General features: G+C 40.8%; 1 protein-coding gene across 1 annotated transcript; it reads right to left on the bottom strand.

The window, feature by feature from the left end:
• Positions 1-10,352: 10,352 nt before the first annotated feature.
• On the bottom strand, positions 10,353-12,778 carry snai2 (snail family zinc finger 2). The gene is made up of 3 exons (XM_041802588.1): positions 12,497-12,778; positions 11,797-12,318; positions 10,353-11,475 (listed from the first exon to the last, which is right to left on the bottom strand). Exons 1-3 carry the CDS (start codon positions 12,573-12,575, stop codon positions 11,294-11,296), a joined length of 783 nt encoding a protein of 260 aa, XP_041658522.1. The 5' UTR covers positions 12,576-12,778; the 3' UTR covers positions 10,353-11,293.
• Between the last annotated feature and the right edge of the window lie 1,627 nt (positions 12,779-14,405).

Genomic DNA, 14,405 nt, shown 5'->3' on the forward strand with positions numbered 1-14,405 from the left:
GAGGCCCCTGTCAGGAGAATATTTGATAACTCTGATGTTCGTCCTGCACCACCTTGCCCTGAAAATGCAGCAGAGAGGACTCTATGAAAACATTACTCGCCTGGATGCTTGCTCTTCCTGTGGAGAGGACTGGAGACTCGACTCTGGAGAGCTGCATGCTGAAGGAGATTAAATCCAAATGAATTACCAACCGTGTCATCTACAGAAAATCATTTGGTTAACTTTCTCAAATCTCTACATATTCATCACTCAGCTCAGCCTCCATATTTCAGGACTGCACTGAACACTAAATTATGGAGAAAAATAACATCTGCAAGTCCAAGTTGCTGCGCTGCATTAAGGTGGAAATAAGATAGTTATGACAGAGCAGTAGACCTAAAAATATTCAAGCTACAAATAAGAGATCACATCACAATGTGATAAATATCATACAAAAAAGATTAGTTTAAAAAGCTTTAAAGAAAAGGGGTTTAAAGGGATAATTCTTTCTAAAATGTCCCCTTTCCCAATAGATCACAAAATAATATTAATGCCACATTTACATAGAAAGATTCAGAAAATTAAAGTTATTTTCAGTTTCAAGAAAGTTCGGGTCGGCAAAAATGACTAAAAACACTGTAGTATACCACTAGTTGGCAGCATGGTTTGTAGTGCATGCATACATTCACCTCCACTTTGTAAACATACAAAAATGGCAAACACAAACATTAGTTTGGATGGATGATTAAGTGGAGAGCTGCCGCAAAGATGTGACAGTGAATCAAAATGACATAGACCGCAGTGATTGGTCTGCTAGGTAGCACTGGGTAACTGCCAATCTCTAAGTAATGTTTACAGGCATATGATTTGTACTCTACAGAAGAGGTCCTAACCTGGGGGGCAGGACCCCCTTTGGTGTTGTGAGACACTGAGAGGGGGTTGCCAGATGCATTCCAATAAATAAAGAATATTTTTAAATGATTTCAACTGGTATATTATACCCATGTTGTCAAAAAGACAGGCATAAAATTAATTAAATTAAAATAAAAACAGGGTCATTTGGTGAAATATGCTAAAATCAAAGTAATATTTAAAAAAATCCTTATAATATAAGTCTGCGCATGACTATTCTTGAATGAGGATAACTACAGCACTACAGCTCTACAGCAGTGGTCCAAAAAGTGGGTTGTGGAACCCTCTTCAGTGGGTAGCCAATGTTTACCTGAGTCTGTCAAAAAGTCTGTCAGACTCTTTAAAACAGGTTCATTTTGTCCCCTCTCTTTGATTTGTCCTGTTTTGCACCGACTGGGGTCCAAATTCTGCTATCTTACATTAAAAGAATCTGGTTGGTCACAAAAAAAAGAATTGTTGGTAGCAATTTTTCATTCAGGAGATGATGGTCGGTCCAGAACCAGTGCTCTGGAGTAAGGCAGCAGACAGCTAACCAATTTGTCAAAGACACTTGTGAGCATCTGGACATATTGGCAGTGAATTTCCTCATCCATGTCTCTCAGTAGCAAAATAAGTGCAAAAATTTCCTCATCCTCTACCTTAACTGCGTGACCAGAATACAAATTGTAATGCTAACTAACATTTTAGGTGGAGTGCAGCGGAGCTAAGTGGATTACAACACACATTACGTATTGCTCACCACCTACGGGGACTGTAATGCCATTGTATTAAAATACATGTACTTTAAGATGGAGTTGCCGCCCTCTTTTACAGCTGTAACAGCCTCCATTTTTCTTGTTAGGCTTTCCACACGATTTTGGAGTGTTTCTCCATTCATTCTGTGGTGCATTAATGGGGTCAGGCACTTATGTTGGATGAGAAGGCCTTCTTCATGTATGCTGTAGTCTATATAACTAAATATATTTCGTTTCATTCATGAATTTCCTTGACCTCCAAGCTTTCAAAAATGTCAGCAAACCTATCACAACATTTCATTAGAGAGGCATTAATATGAACTCATCCTGTGAGCAGGTTGACATATTCTCAATTAAAGGGAGCCATAGTGATCTCCTGTAGCTCAGTGCCCTTCACTGAACTAATGAGCTCTTAAAATGTCATTAATCCTGCTTCTTATTGCTTACCCATCACTGAGGCCATCAATGCCTCTGTCATTGTTGAGGAGTGGGTGTGAGTGTTTTTGTTACTTCAAAAACTCTGCTCATATTCATTCTCTCTCTTATGTCAACATCTTCAGTAAATCATACGAGCAGCTGAATCTTTGAGGAGTATGACTCAGGTAAATAAAGAACTTCATCTGAAGGATAGCTAAGCTCATGTGTAGTGAGTTGAAGAGCTGATCTGTCAATCAAAGTTCAGCTCCAGGAAGTAAAGAGATATGAGATGAGAAGACTGTAGTTGTGTTAAATCCTGATTTGTGTTCATCAGTGTAGGATCCCAGACTAGCTCATGTAAGCACAGTATGGGACGTTAAACAGAGATTGAGCAGAGCGCTTAAAAACACATTTGTCTTCAGTGTTCTCTACTTCTAACGGTCCGTGTCGCTTTTAAAATGTATTAGTAGCGGCAATACCTTTGACCCACTCTGATTTTGCATCGTGAACCTTTTTAAAGGGCGTGGAGATGAGGAGAAAGACAAAAAAGGGCCGTGGGTCTTGCTGCCCTGCCTAGCTTGCAGCAGGAGCTGGAGTTGACACCAGCAGACAACTTTTCTTCCTCGTGTTTAAAAATCCCAGCGACTTCCTCTTCTTTGTTGGCAGTTTGATAGTGGTAAGCAAACACTAATCAGCATTATTGCCACCAATATTTGCGGGTAAATACTGTTGCATTTTTTTCTTCTCTTTTCCTGTTTTTAATAGTTCAAGCGTATTTATCGTGGGACTATGTGCACCAAACTGTGACCCCTGAAGCATGACAGTTCAGGACAATACAAAAACGGTTACACCCCTAATAGATATTATAATATGTGAACAGTTTGGTAATGTAGTATGAATAATATTATCAGTCATGAGCTTTTATGGAATAATAGAAAAAGCAAGTGTGAGTTAAAGGTGCAGTAACAACATAACATAACAGAACATAATATGCAGTATTTGTGGTATAGCGAGTATGCCACTAATCATCAGTATGTTTGAGGCAGAGAAAGACATACAGTATGTGGTGTGCAGAAGAATTCTTTTTATAGTTTGTTAGTATTATAGTATTATTTTTTAGCTTGGCTAACTGATATAATCAAAATGTTATAGTCCTGTACTGCTGCATGAGTATATCATTGTGTAACATATGTTTTGCTTCATTGATGTACCACTTTCAGACACATTTCTGTCATCAAAATCCAAAATGATGCAAACTCAAACACAAAGATGCAATAAAGGAGTTGTTTATAATCTTACTAAATAATTTTTAATTCACTTTGGCAGGCGAGACAAGTCAGGAGTCACAGACAGAAGGACAGGCAGTGAATACAAAGCATGAGGAAGAACAAAGAGATGAACAGGAAGACGTTAAAGGCATAAAGACAAGAAGATATGAGAGAGAGAGAGAGAGCAGGTTAAGGAGACATGAAGGGAGGATAAGTAAAAAGGACACTACAGACAGAGTTTATCACAGATCACACAGTATTTTGACTCGTCTGTCCTCACAGATTGTAGTCTGGATCATTCACTGGATCAATCAAGATTTTTCTAATGAAATATTGCTTCAAAGATTTATTTTTATGTAGCTTTGAAGCTTTTGAAGTCCAGCTTTTGATCTCTGGATGTTGTTTAATGCCTTTGTTTATGTATTCAGATATGAGGGGCAACCAGTTAAGGCGAGGGGTCTGTGAAGAACTGAAAGGAAATTTGTCATCCAGGTAAGTTAATGGCTGTTGCTTTATTCCTTTGATGCCTGATAATTTGACAAGCTACAGTGGTATGACATGTTTACATTCTGAAAACATTTTTTCAGCTGTTGAAGTGGAAAACTAAGCTTAAATAACTAGTTTGAGCTATTTTTTTTCTCTGAGGAAGTCCACAGACACAACAGCTGATCAGATACACTGAGGTGGAAGAGCACGTAGCCGGTAGCCAAAGCTCGCATTGCAAAATAGTGCCAAACACAGCAGCATTCCGGGTGAGAAATGAATGGCTTCAAAAAAATTTCCACTTCTCCAAGGACGTCCTGTTTGAAGGGGCAACTCACTGAAATCCCTGGGGCTATTTGCGCTACACTATTAAAAACAAATTTTTGCAGGTAGTATATAATATTCAACCAAATTGTAGAAGGTTGTGCTGAAATGAATTGAGTAATCAGGATAATTTTATTATAGTGGGCACATTTTATCTACATTAACTATTTTGAACAGTAACTATTCAAACACAATCATACATTTTTTAACTGCGCCTTTATACTTGGATCCTTTATATTTGGCTCTTCAGTGTTGTTTTCAGGGATCAGAATTTTCCACCAAATTTACCCAGCATGCTCTTGGGCACTGTGCTTTTGGACTAAACGTCAAAGGAAATGGTGTTTGAATGTGTATTGATGTTGCCTGTTATGCGGTAATCACTGCTAGCATTCTTTTGTACATATTCCTTGTGTTATCGTCACTTTTGTGGGTAGGCAGATTTGCACCATGAGTTAAGTTATTCACTCAGTTAGTGACACTCTGCCTGTGGAAGTTGGTGTGACTATCGTACAACAGATGTGCCAAATTCAATTGAGGAGCCTGTCCTTATTCAGAGTTGACATGTCTGTCTCTTCCTTACGTTGAGCCTCTCAGGCCAGCCAGATTACCATGGGTGTGCCTCATTTGAGTGGAAAGGATACAAAACATTGTGTAAAGCCAGTTAAGATGGCTGGATAACGCATGGATGAGATATCCCTTATACACAATAAACAGTTCTCATTTCATTAAACAGTAAGTTGTAAAATATGATTAGAAATTTTAAGTACACATATATCCAGTTTGATTGAGTATATTGTGCTTGAATTAAATTTAGGTTCCATCCATCCATTTTCCATATCACTTATCCTGTTAGGGGTCGTGGGGCGGCTGGAGCCTATCCCAGTCATTGGACTGGGATAGGCCCACTGGACTGGTCGACAGTCATTCGTAGGGTTGACTTAAAGAGACAGACAACCAGGCACGCCCACTTGCACCTATGGCCAATTTAGAGTCACCAATTAACCTAATGAGCATTTTTTTTTTGTGGTGGGAGGAAAGTGGAGTTCCCCGAGAGAACCCACACATGCATGGGGAGAACATGCGAACTCCGCACAGAAAGGCCCTGACCGGGAAGTGAACTAGAACCTTCTTGCTGTGAGGCAGCAGTGCTGACCCCTGCACTGCCGTGCAGTCCAATTTAGGTTCCATTCATTCAAATATTTTAATAAAATGTCCATTATCAAACTGAGTGCAGAGTGTTACCTCAGTTTTATTCAGTACATTCTATTGGTTGGTTTTTATGGTGTACTATCACCAAGTACCTTCTACAGTCCAACTTTAGAATTATAGAAATGTCCCTTTAAGGATTTTGGGGTGGCCAATAAAATTCCAGCAGGGCCCTGGTTTGCCCTGGCTACCCCTAGATCCACCCCTGGTCAGGAAGACATTGATGCTCCATGCAGCAGAGATGGGGTGATGATGATGGTTAACGCAAACAGCATGAAGCTGTCAATCTTTATAGGAGCATTTCTGTGTGAAGATGATTAGCATGATATGCTTTGTAAATCAGACCTTGAGACAGAACAGAGAGTGAGATTTATGCTGCTGTAATTCTTGTCTTTATTAATCAGGGCGTTATGGATCAAGATATCACTATCATAGGTGACAAAATGTTTACTTCTTACATTATCTTCTCAGTTCAGACATGATTTGACCCTGTTGATGAGAATAAAGTGCATTGGTCTATTGTTTAGGCTGTGATCTTTGTTAGAGAATGAAAAACTAACAGAAAACTATAAATAGGACTACTTTAAATCTGACTTCATTTGCAGCCACAAAGGATGTGTTTGTTTCCAGAAATGATCTTTTACAGCTGTGGTCATGAGGTTTTAGTGGGCTGAACATAAAGTAGGAAATACAATCAAGTAAATATGATCACAGGATCTCCTGACCTCTGCTCAAAAGGAGGGAAAGAAAAAGAGACCACAGAGCTATTGATTGAGACAACACAGCGTCGTCTGTCTCAGCTGGACTCATTTCTGACCTACATACAGGGTCAGACACCATCGCTCAGCACGCGTCTGCAGCCTGTAACACATCAAATCCTTTTTTTTACTCCTTAAATGCACTTTCTTGAAAGTCTTTCAACAGCTGTTTTTGCCCCTTTGTCTCAACCATTTTACTTTAATGAGATAAAGACTATAAGACACAGCAACACTTCAAAAGAATTGATCTTCCCTAGTGATTAAATTATGCTCACTTGATCTGCATGAATCCAATTTATCAACAAATAGAGCGCCGATGCAGAGGACGCTACACAATTAGAGGCAAACAGAATTATCTGGAGAATATGTACCTCCAGCGGAAAAAAAGCAGCGCCATCCTAAGTAGCAACCCAGTCACTTGAGGAGACAACAGAAATGAAAGAGAATAGTTTTTAACAAGATGCCGGGGCTCAATAAACAGGCCAACATTCCTCCAGGCGGTCGGAGGAGAGGGGAATACACAATCATCTCCTTTCTGATGTGGTGGGGCGCAAAAAGGAGGGGATGGGGGATCACTCCTCGGCTAGGACAATCAGCCCTCAGAGGACACCCTTAACTTTATTTGTTCCACTTGATGGTCATAAAGGAATCATACTCCCCCATTCACCATAAAGTCAGCAGGTTTCTGAGAAGCGAGCCCCAGCTTTACATCCAGCACGCCACTCTCTGAGGCTGCTCTGGAGTTTTATGTCACCCTGAGCACTAATATGTGCAGACTGAGGACATTTATTCTACATGTGATATAATGTGAGTGATAAAATAAAGAGTAATAGGAGTTAGGGCTCTGATTATGGTGAAAAATCAAGAGGATGACCCGCCAAATGAAATACAATGACAGCCAGAATTAAGTTATCGGCACTAAAGCCATAAAAAGTCACATTGAGCCAAAATATGACTGAGAAATGCAAATATTTTGACAATGGGTTCATATTTTTTATTTTACTTGCAAAATAGTGAAAAAGTCTCTGATTCCAGCTCCTCGGATGAGCCAGCTTTCCTTTGAAATATGTGAACTAAGTATGTTTGAGTTTTGGATTAGTGATGGATACAAGCGTCAGCTTGGAACTAAGGGAAGTAATTATTCAAATTGTTTGCTACTTTCTGGCATTTAAAAGACAAAAAAGAAGCAATTAATTCAGAAAATAAGCTGCAGATTAAACAACAATGAAATCAGTTGTTAGTTTCCACTCTTACTGGTTCTAAACAGGATTAATGACTTAATCTAGGCCTCAGATATTGTCATAAAAGTTGGCTTTGGGGTACAGATTCAAGCTTATCTCCACAAGTTCTTACTGCCAAAAGAAATTAAAAAACAGTTCAAGTGAATCACCCCTCTAATTATCCTTACATTTTATTCCTACAGGAGATGATAAACAACTTAATTCTTGCCTCTGATATTTTTATTTGACTTAATTCTTTGGAATAATTTAACCAAAATTAATCTTCAAAACTTCTCTACTCTAGAGCTCCTCTTACCATCAATCTTTATTTCAAAAAACACCCACAGGTTGTCTCTACATACTCAAACTAACACTATTAGAGTTAACATTGACACTTTAACAGTGTCTTCATGGCTCCACACCACAGAGTGTGAATTTGACTCTTTTTTGAAGAGTTGCTACTTTAACACTTATTAAGTGTCATCACTGACACTTTGGAGTTAAAATGGACTCTTCTCAACACTAACCAGTGTTAGTTTAGCTAAATACTCATTTGTGGTGTAAGAAGTTTACTCTCTCTGGTGTAGCACATAAACCCATTTTCTTGATTATAACTGAAATGGGTTTAAAGGGTCAAAATGGGCAGAAAAGTTGGTGAAATAGGATTAAAAGAGGCCAGATGGGTTTAAAGGGGCAAAATGGGTGGATGAGTTGGTGAAATAGGATTAAAAGAGGCTAAATGGGTTTTAACGTGCAAAATGGGTGGAGAAGGTGGTGAAATAGTAATAAAAAGTGGCAAAAATTGTTTCAGAAGAGGCAAAAAAACGGCAGCTAGTGGCACCTATTGGTTTAAAGTGGCACAAAGAGCAGAGAAAGGGGTTAAAAGTGGAAGAAAATTGGTTTAAAGTGGCAAAAATGGGCTTAGAAATAGCACATTCCACTTTAATCAGCAAAAATTGGCATTAAAAGTGGTGAAAAGGAGTTAACAGTGGCAACAATGGTTTAAGAGAGAGCGACAGCAGATAGAAAGTGGTTAAAATGGGCGGAAAATTTTTGAGAAAAAGGGTTAGAAGTGGCAAAAATGGATTTAGAGTTGCGAAAAAGGGTGGAAAGGGTGGTTAAATTGGGTTAAAAAGTGTCAAAAATTGGTCAAAGAGACAGCTAGTATAAGTAATACAAACTAGTATAAAGTGGCAAAAACTCACAGAAAAAGTGGTACAAGTGGGTTACAAGTGATAAAAATGGGCTTGAAAATAGTTAACTGTATTTCAAATTGACCAAAATGGAAATAAAAGCAGTGAAAATTGGATGATAGTGCCTTAAGAGGTGAGCCACAACTGGGGAGGGCACATTCAAATTGCAAGGTATTTGGCATAATAGCTAAGCACCGATATTTTGTTTTAGACACCTGTGGCAAATCCAGGTGCTTTCTGGTAAGCATGGATAAAAGAAACAAGTGCAGAGTTGGGAAACACTCTCTGATGTGACTCAGCTCATCATCCTCAAAGCTCACCTTGCTACGGGCAGGAACTCACTAACTCAGTTGATAACTTCAGTCATGGTGCAGAAGTGTCTAACATAAAAAAAATATCCACCAAAAAAATATGGGCAAAGAAATCCTAGCAGTGAGCACAGTAATGGAAAACTAAACACAAAGCACTTCTTAATACTTTGCACAAGAGCATTATGGGACAAATGACTCTCAACAGAGCTGGATTAACACTTTCAAATATTGCCAACACTGAGGACATTCAGCTCAGAATGAAGTTCAAGTTAAACTTGGACAGTTCAAATAAAGGGAGAATTCAATACTCCAGGTTTTTTTCTACCTGCTTTTGGTGCCCTGCAGGGTTTCCAACTTAAACACGATGGTGTGACTATTAACAGTCACACCTGACAGATATCTGATCTCACGTTCTTTCACACATCCTCTAATAGCCATATGCTTTCAAACAAATGAGTTCTTGCTCCTTCTACTCCCTGCCTCCTCCCACTGTCATCACAAACAGCTAAATCAAATATTCATGTTGAAGGGGGGGAAGCATTTAACACGACGCTGTTATCTGAGAAATCAGTGATGCGGTTAATGGCTGTTGTAAAAATGGAAATCTTGCAAGATGATAGAGCTAATTGTTGTTTTTTTTGCAGTCTCTGACACTTACATGATGAATTGTCGCCAATGGAATGAAAGTTATTAGATTTTGCAAACAACAGCGAGGACAAACAGCTTCACTTTGTGCAGCATCAGAGTTTGGAGTGCCCTCTTGATGCCACTTTGCTTTTATGAGGCAAATGATCTGAAAAATAGGACGTGCTGCCGCTAACATTCCCACATTAGGAGGTTTTCTGCAGTATCAGAGGACCTGTGCCTGGTCTCCTCCTGCGAGTTGCCGAAGAACCCCACAGCCACCTGGCCCAGTCCATGGCAAGGTGGAGGCTTTGGTGTTTAGGAGCACCTGGAATAGCTTGATGATGACTCACATGGAGCAGAATCTACCTACAGGGGAGTTCAGAGTGGTGCAGCGAGAAAAACAAGTGTCTATTTGTCAGATCACATCTTTCAGGTCAGCAGCTTTTGGGCATTAGGGCCAAACGGAAACACTCTCTGAGGTTTGTTAGAAAGAGTTCAACTTTGACCATATCCCCTGGAGGCGTTGCACTTTTTGCGCTCTAATCTCTATCTGCTGCAAAAAGACGACATATGGAAAAAGACAACAAAACGTAGCCCGAGGAGGTCTATTTAATCCTTGATGGCAGGCATCCCAGAAATTCAAGGAGGTTGTCAAAGCAGATGCAAATTGGACCTTCTTGTGAAAACATATTAAATCTAGATATAAGAGCGGCCCTGCAGTGATTGTTGTGATTGAGCAGGAAGATAAAATAAGATAAACATGTTCAATTTAATGACATGACTTTCAGAATTAGGATAACTTTCTAAAACAGAAACTACGCCCTCATATCACACTCTCTTTAAAGAGGGAGGCCCTCAAAGGGGATAACAAGTGAGTGCAAATCAATATAACCAGCATGTGTTAAATTTCAAGATTGTTTGATGTCTGGACAGGTTCACAGTGAGCAGGTTCAGGCCTGATTCACAGCTGAGTCACCTCTCCCCTTGATTTTTTTCTCTTTCTACATCACCACAACACGAGATGGTGCAAGCAGGATTAAATATCATTTACTCTTATGCGACTTATTCCATTTGAGGCGAATGGCAATCCTGCTGAGTCCTGCAGGCTGGAGGATCTTTCTACACCAGCAGATGAAAAGCGACTTGAAAACGATGCCAGAAGTTATACAAAATGTCATGAGACTTTATTTCAAAAGTGTCATGAGGGTATGAAAATATCAAAATCATTCAGCATCACAGTTTTTTTCACTGTTAATATACAATCATCTCAGTCACGCTTACATTCAATATATAAAAATAGAAAAGGAGACATACAGATTATTGCCAAGAAACTGAGGCACTTGAGATTTTTCTTTTTTGGTTGAGTGCTAGCAAACTTGAAATGTCTGTGCAAAAGTTATTACAGTCATAATTTCACCCTAAAATGTTTGCACTTGTTCCCTAAGTTACAATGGCTTCAGTATTCCTCTAGTTTGGCTTTTTGGTATCATGTAACAAGTGGACGACTGCAGAACAGCCACTTATAAGAGACATTGGTACAAACACTAGAGATAACATTGTGAGGGCTTATAAAAAACACTCTAAACATGCAGGAAAGTGCATGAATAGCACAGGTAGGTGAGTACATGGCATGATAAAGCTTGACACTGATTGCAATCACAGAAACACTGCTTGAAACAGAGAGGAACGTGAGCTATTTCTCACTCTGAAATGAAATCGACCAAGTCTTTGGAGCACAAGACTCCCCCTCCATGTGATTCCCTGACAGTTCTCCTGGCCTTGGAAAATTAAAAGAAGCAACAGAGGGGGTTTCTTTTTCTCTCTTTTCTTGCTGCTGCTGCTGCTGGAAAAGTATCCCAGTTCAGTGTGCCACACAACACCCAGATTCCTCATGCTTGTGCAGAAGAGACATCCTGGAGAAGGTTTTCGAGCAGTTCTTGCATTGGTATTTTTTCACATCCGAATGGGTCTGTAAGTGAGCCCTGAGATTGGATCTGTCTGCAAATGCCCGGTTGCAGTGAGGACAGGAGAATGGTTTCTCACCTGATGAAAGGAAAAATGTAAAAGGCTCTGTTAGAGAATATCTGTTAGAATGACATTTTGACCTATGTTTACAAAAAAAAGCCTTCTGCTGCTGATTTAATGTCATTTAAAGCAATGTTTTCATTTAAACATCATTAAAGGATCAAGTACACTCTGGGAGTTCCATATCACATATATCAAAGGAAATATGACAGTAAAACAAGCTTCCTAATAAGGTCTCCAGCTGCTTTAAAAGCTGTTAAATCCTGTTCTAAGCTGGAAGTCTGCTCCCACAACGCCCCTTCACCCGGAAGGCCCCTCTGTTCCTCCCCATTCACTCACCGGTGTGCGTCCTGATGTGTCCCTGCAGCAGCCACGGTCTAGAGAAAGCCTTCCCGCATATTTTGCAAACACAAGGCAACGTGTGAGTCCTGATGTGCATTTTGAGAGCCCCCAGGCTCACGTACTCCTTTTCGCAGTATTTACAACTGAAGGATTTCCTCGTTTGGGCGTCGCAGTGCAGCTGTTTGTGCTTGAGCAGTCCCGAGTACGTGGAGTAGGACTTAGTACACAAACTACACGTGAATTTCTCCGCCTCCACCCCGTGAGGGTCCGTCAGCTTGGGCAGCATCTGCTCGTCCTCATCGCTCCTCGGGCTCTCCGAGCCGCTGTGGTCTTTAGAGGAGGTGTCGGAGAGCGAGGACGGGTATCCGGAGATGGGGGAGAGGTCACTGGGGAGTGGAGACAGAGGCAGGCTGCTGGTAGTCCACACCGTGATGGGGCTGTAGGCTGTCGGGCTCAGGATCTCCGGCTGCGGGATGACAGGCAGAGGGAGGCCCCGGTAGATGTGCGGCGTGATAAACACTAGAAATAAGGACAGGAGTGTGAAATGAATGGTCATGTGATCACTGTCATCGCTGCGAGTTAGGGGGAAAGTTTGCAAAGTAGGTCAAAAAGTTTCAAAACTCAATCAAAAACACGCATGCGTGTAAGAAATAGAACAACGAAAAAGTAAAAGAATGTTTCTATTTTGACACGTTACCTGTTGGTCTCTCCAGCTCACTATAGTTTGGCTTCTTTGCGGAGTTTATGTGTTTCTTGACCAGAAAAGAGCGTGGCATCTTGAGGAACAAGTGTAAAACTTTCTGGCAAACTTTTCTCTTGTTAAATCTCAGCAGCCGTGAGCGTCAGTTCGATGCGTAAAGATTGGTCCTTATTTCTTAAGTCCAGTGGAGTGTCATGGTCCTGCGCTGCGCTCTTGGAAAACAGTGCACTGAGTAGCTGTAAAGAGCTGTAAATACTCCCCATCAGGTGCATGGGAGGAGCCATCCTCTGCCCTCTACATATACTGGGAGCTCAAACCAATTAAAGCTCGCTTTTAGCACACAGCTTTTAAATTTTGCCTTCAGCCTATAGGAGCGCATGACCCCCCTCTAGAGGCTGGGTCAGTGCCATTAACTCCAGGCAGACAGGTGCTTTAGCACTTCTGTGCGTTTCAAGAGTGCAGAAATCATGCAGTTGGGGGTGCCAAAGTTTACATCACTTTTGTAAATATTCCCACAGTTATAGAGAGATCATGAAAGTGCAAGGGAAAAAAAAACAGTAGGAGCTACAGGGTGAGATAGGCAGCATTATTTAAAATGCCATTTCTAATGCAATCACTGCACAGAGCGTGCATGCTGCCACTGATGATTGCTGTGTCATAAACCTCTGGGGACTTGATTATCCTTTATGAGTGGCATGTTTGAACTCCTACCAACAGCAGCACTCCTAATGATGCTGATGATAGCAGCTCGACTGAAGGAAAAGGAAGGTTTGCTGTGTTTATGTACGTGCATTTTCTGTTTATCCAAATCTATAAAGCAGATGTGATTGCATGATTCATGCTGGAACCAACAACAGGACCAAGCTGCCATCCAAGCACCCTGATGCAGTTGTGTGAGCAGAAAGCTGCACATTTCCTCACCAATAATGCAATAAGGGATTCCTCCTTGAAATGTAAATGTGAGCGTAGTTGCCTCTCAAGGTCAGACGTGATACAGTAATCAAATTTATTCCTGCTGCTGCTCCTGCTGCTGCTGAACTGGACAAAGAGAGGCAAACTTAGCAGTCTACGCCCCCTTGTGTTCGGCTCAGCTCCTCTGAGAGGGGGCCCTGAGGTGAACATGTGAAAAGTAACAAGGCAGAAGAAAGAAACACACAAAGGCAAAGGCTTAGCTATGGAGATACTGAAAATCAGCTCCTGGAGCAGTTTGATTGGCTAGGTCAGCAGATATGAAAAGCTCCTTATGTCTAGGGCAGGCCTTAAGTTAATTGTGAACCGCTTATCTTATCTAGAAAACATAATTGCAGATCATGAATAGTTTCCCTTTGTGCCTGCGTGGATTATAAAGGGAAAGGAAGGTTATCTGAGTAGAATAACTCCCAGCTACTGTCACATGTTCGTCAGTCTTCATGCATGGTGAGGGGTATAGTAGGTGTTTGGGGGTGATGAGCAGAAAACATTGTGTAGCAGAACAGATAATGCTTTAAAAATCAATAATACCCACAGACCGATCCACATCGGAGAGAGCCGGTGTATGCGTGGCCAGGTGTAAAAATGCCTTCCTGCAGTTTTCATGCTTCACTGCTGTTTGTCTGCATTCAGAGCATGTGGGTGCTATTCTACTGACAGCAATGAAGCATGGTGTGCAGACTGAAATCGTATCACTTCTCGTGAAAAGCAGAGGCTGAAGTTTATGAGCTTGAAATTAATTAACAGTGAAAAAGCAGTGTATCCTGTAGCCTTGTATTGTGTCAGAGCAGCACGGTGTAACAGCAGCAGAGGCATGCTCAATTAAAACATGAGCATGCTTTTGATTTCTGGTCAAGCGCAGGTAAAAAAGGATCACATTTGCCTTTTTTTAGAGGAAGCAGCTGCTCTCTGATACAAAATTCAGGTGATGTCTACA

The sequence above is a fragment of the Cheilinus undulatus genome, linkage group 13 (assembly GCF_018320785.1).
Source record: "Cheilinus undulatus linkage group 13, ASM1832078v1, whole genome shotgun sequence".
NCBI lineage: Eukaryota > Metazoa > Chordata > Actinopteri > Labriformes > Labridae > Cheilinus > Cheilinus undulatus.

Coding starts and splice junctions, on each gene's coding strand:
- snai2 (XM_041802588.1), bottom strand. CDS start 12,575: ATGCCACGCTCTTTTCTGGTCAAGAAACACATAAACTCCGCAAAGAAG. Junction 12,319..12,496: donor TGAGCTGGAGAGACCAACAG/GTAACGTGTCAA, acceptor CCTTATTTCTAG/TGTTTATCACGCCGCACATC. Junction 11,476..11,796: donor ACACATCAGGACGCACACCG/GTGAGTGAATGG, acceptor TCCTTTCATCAG/GTGAGAAACCATTCTCCTGT.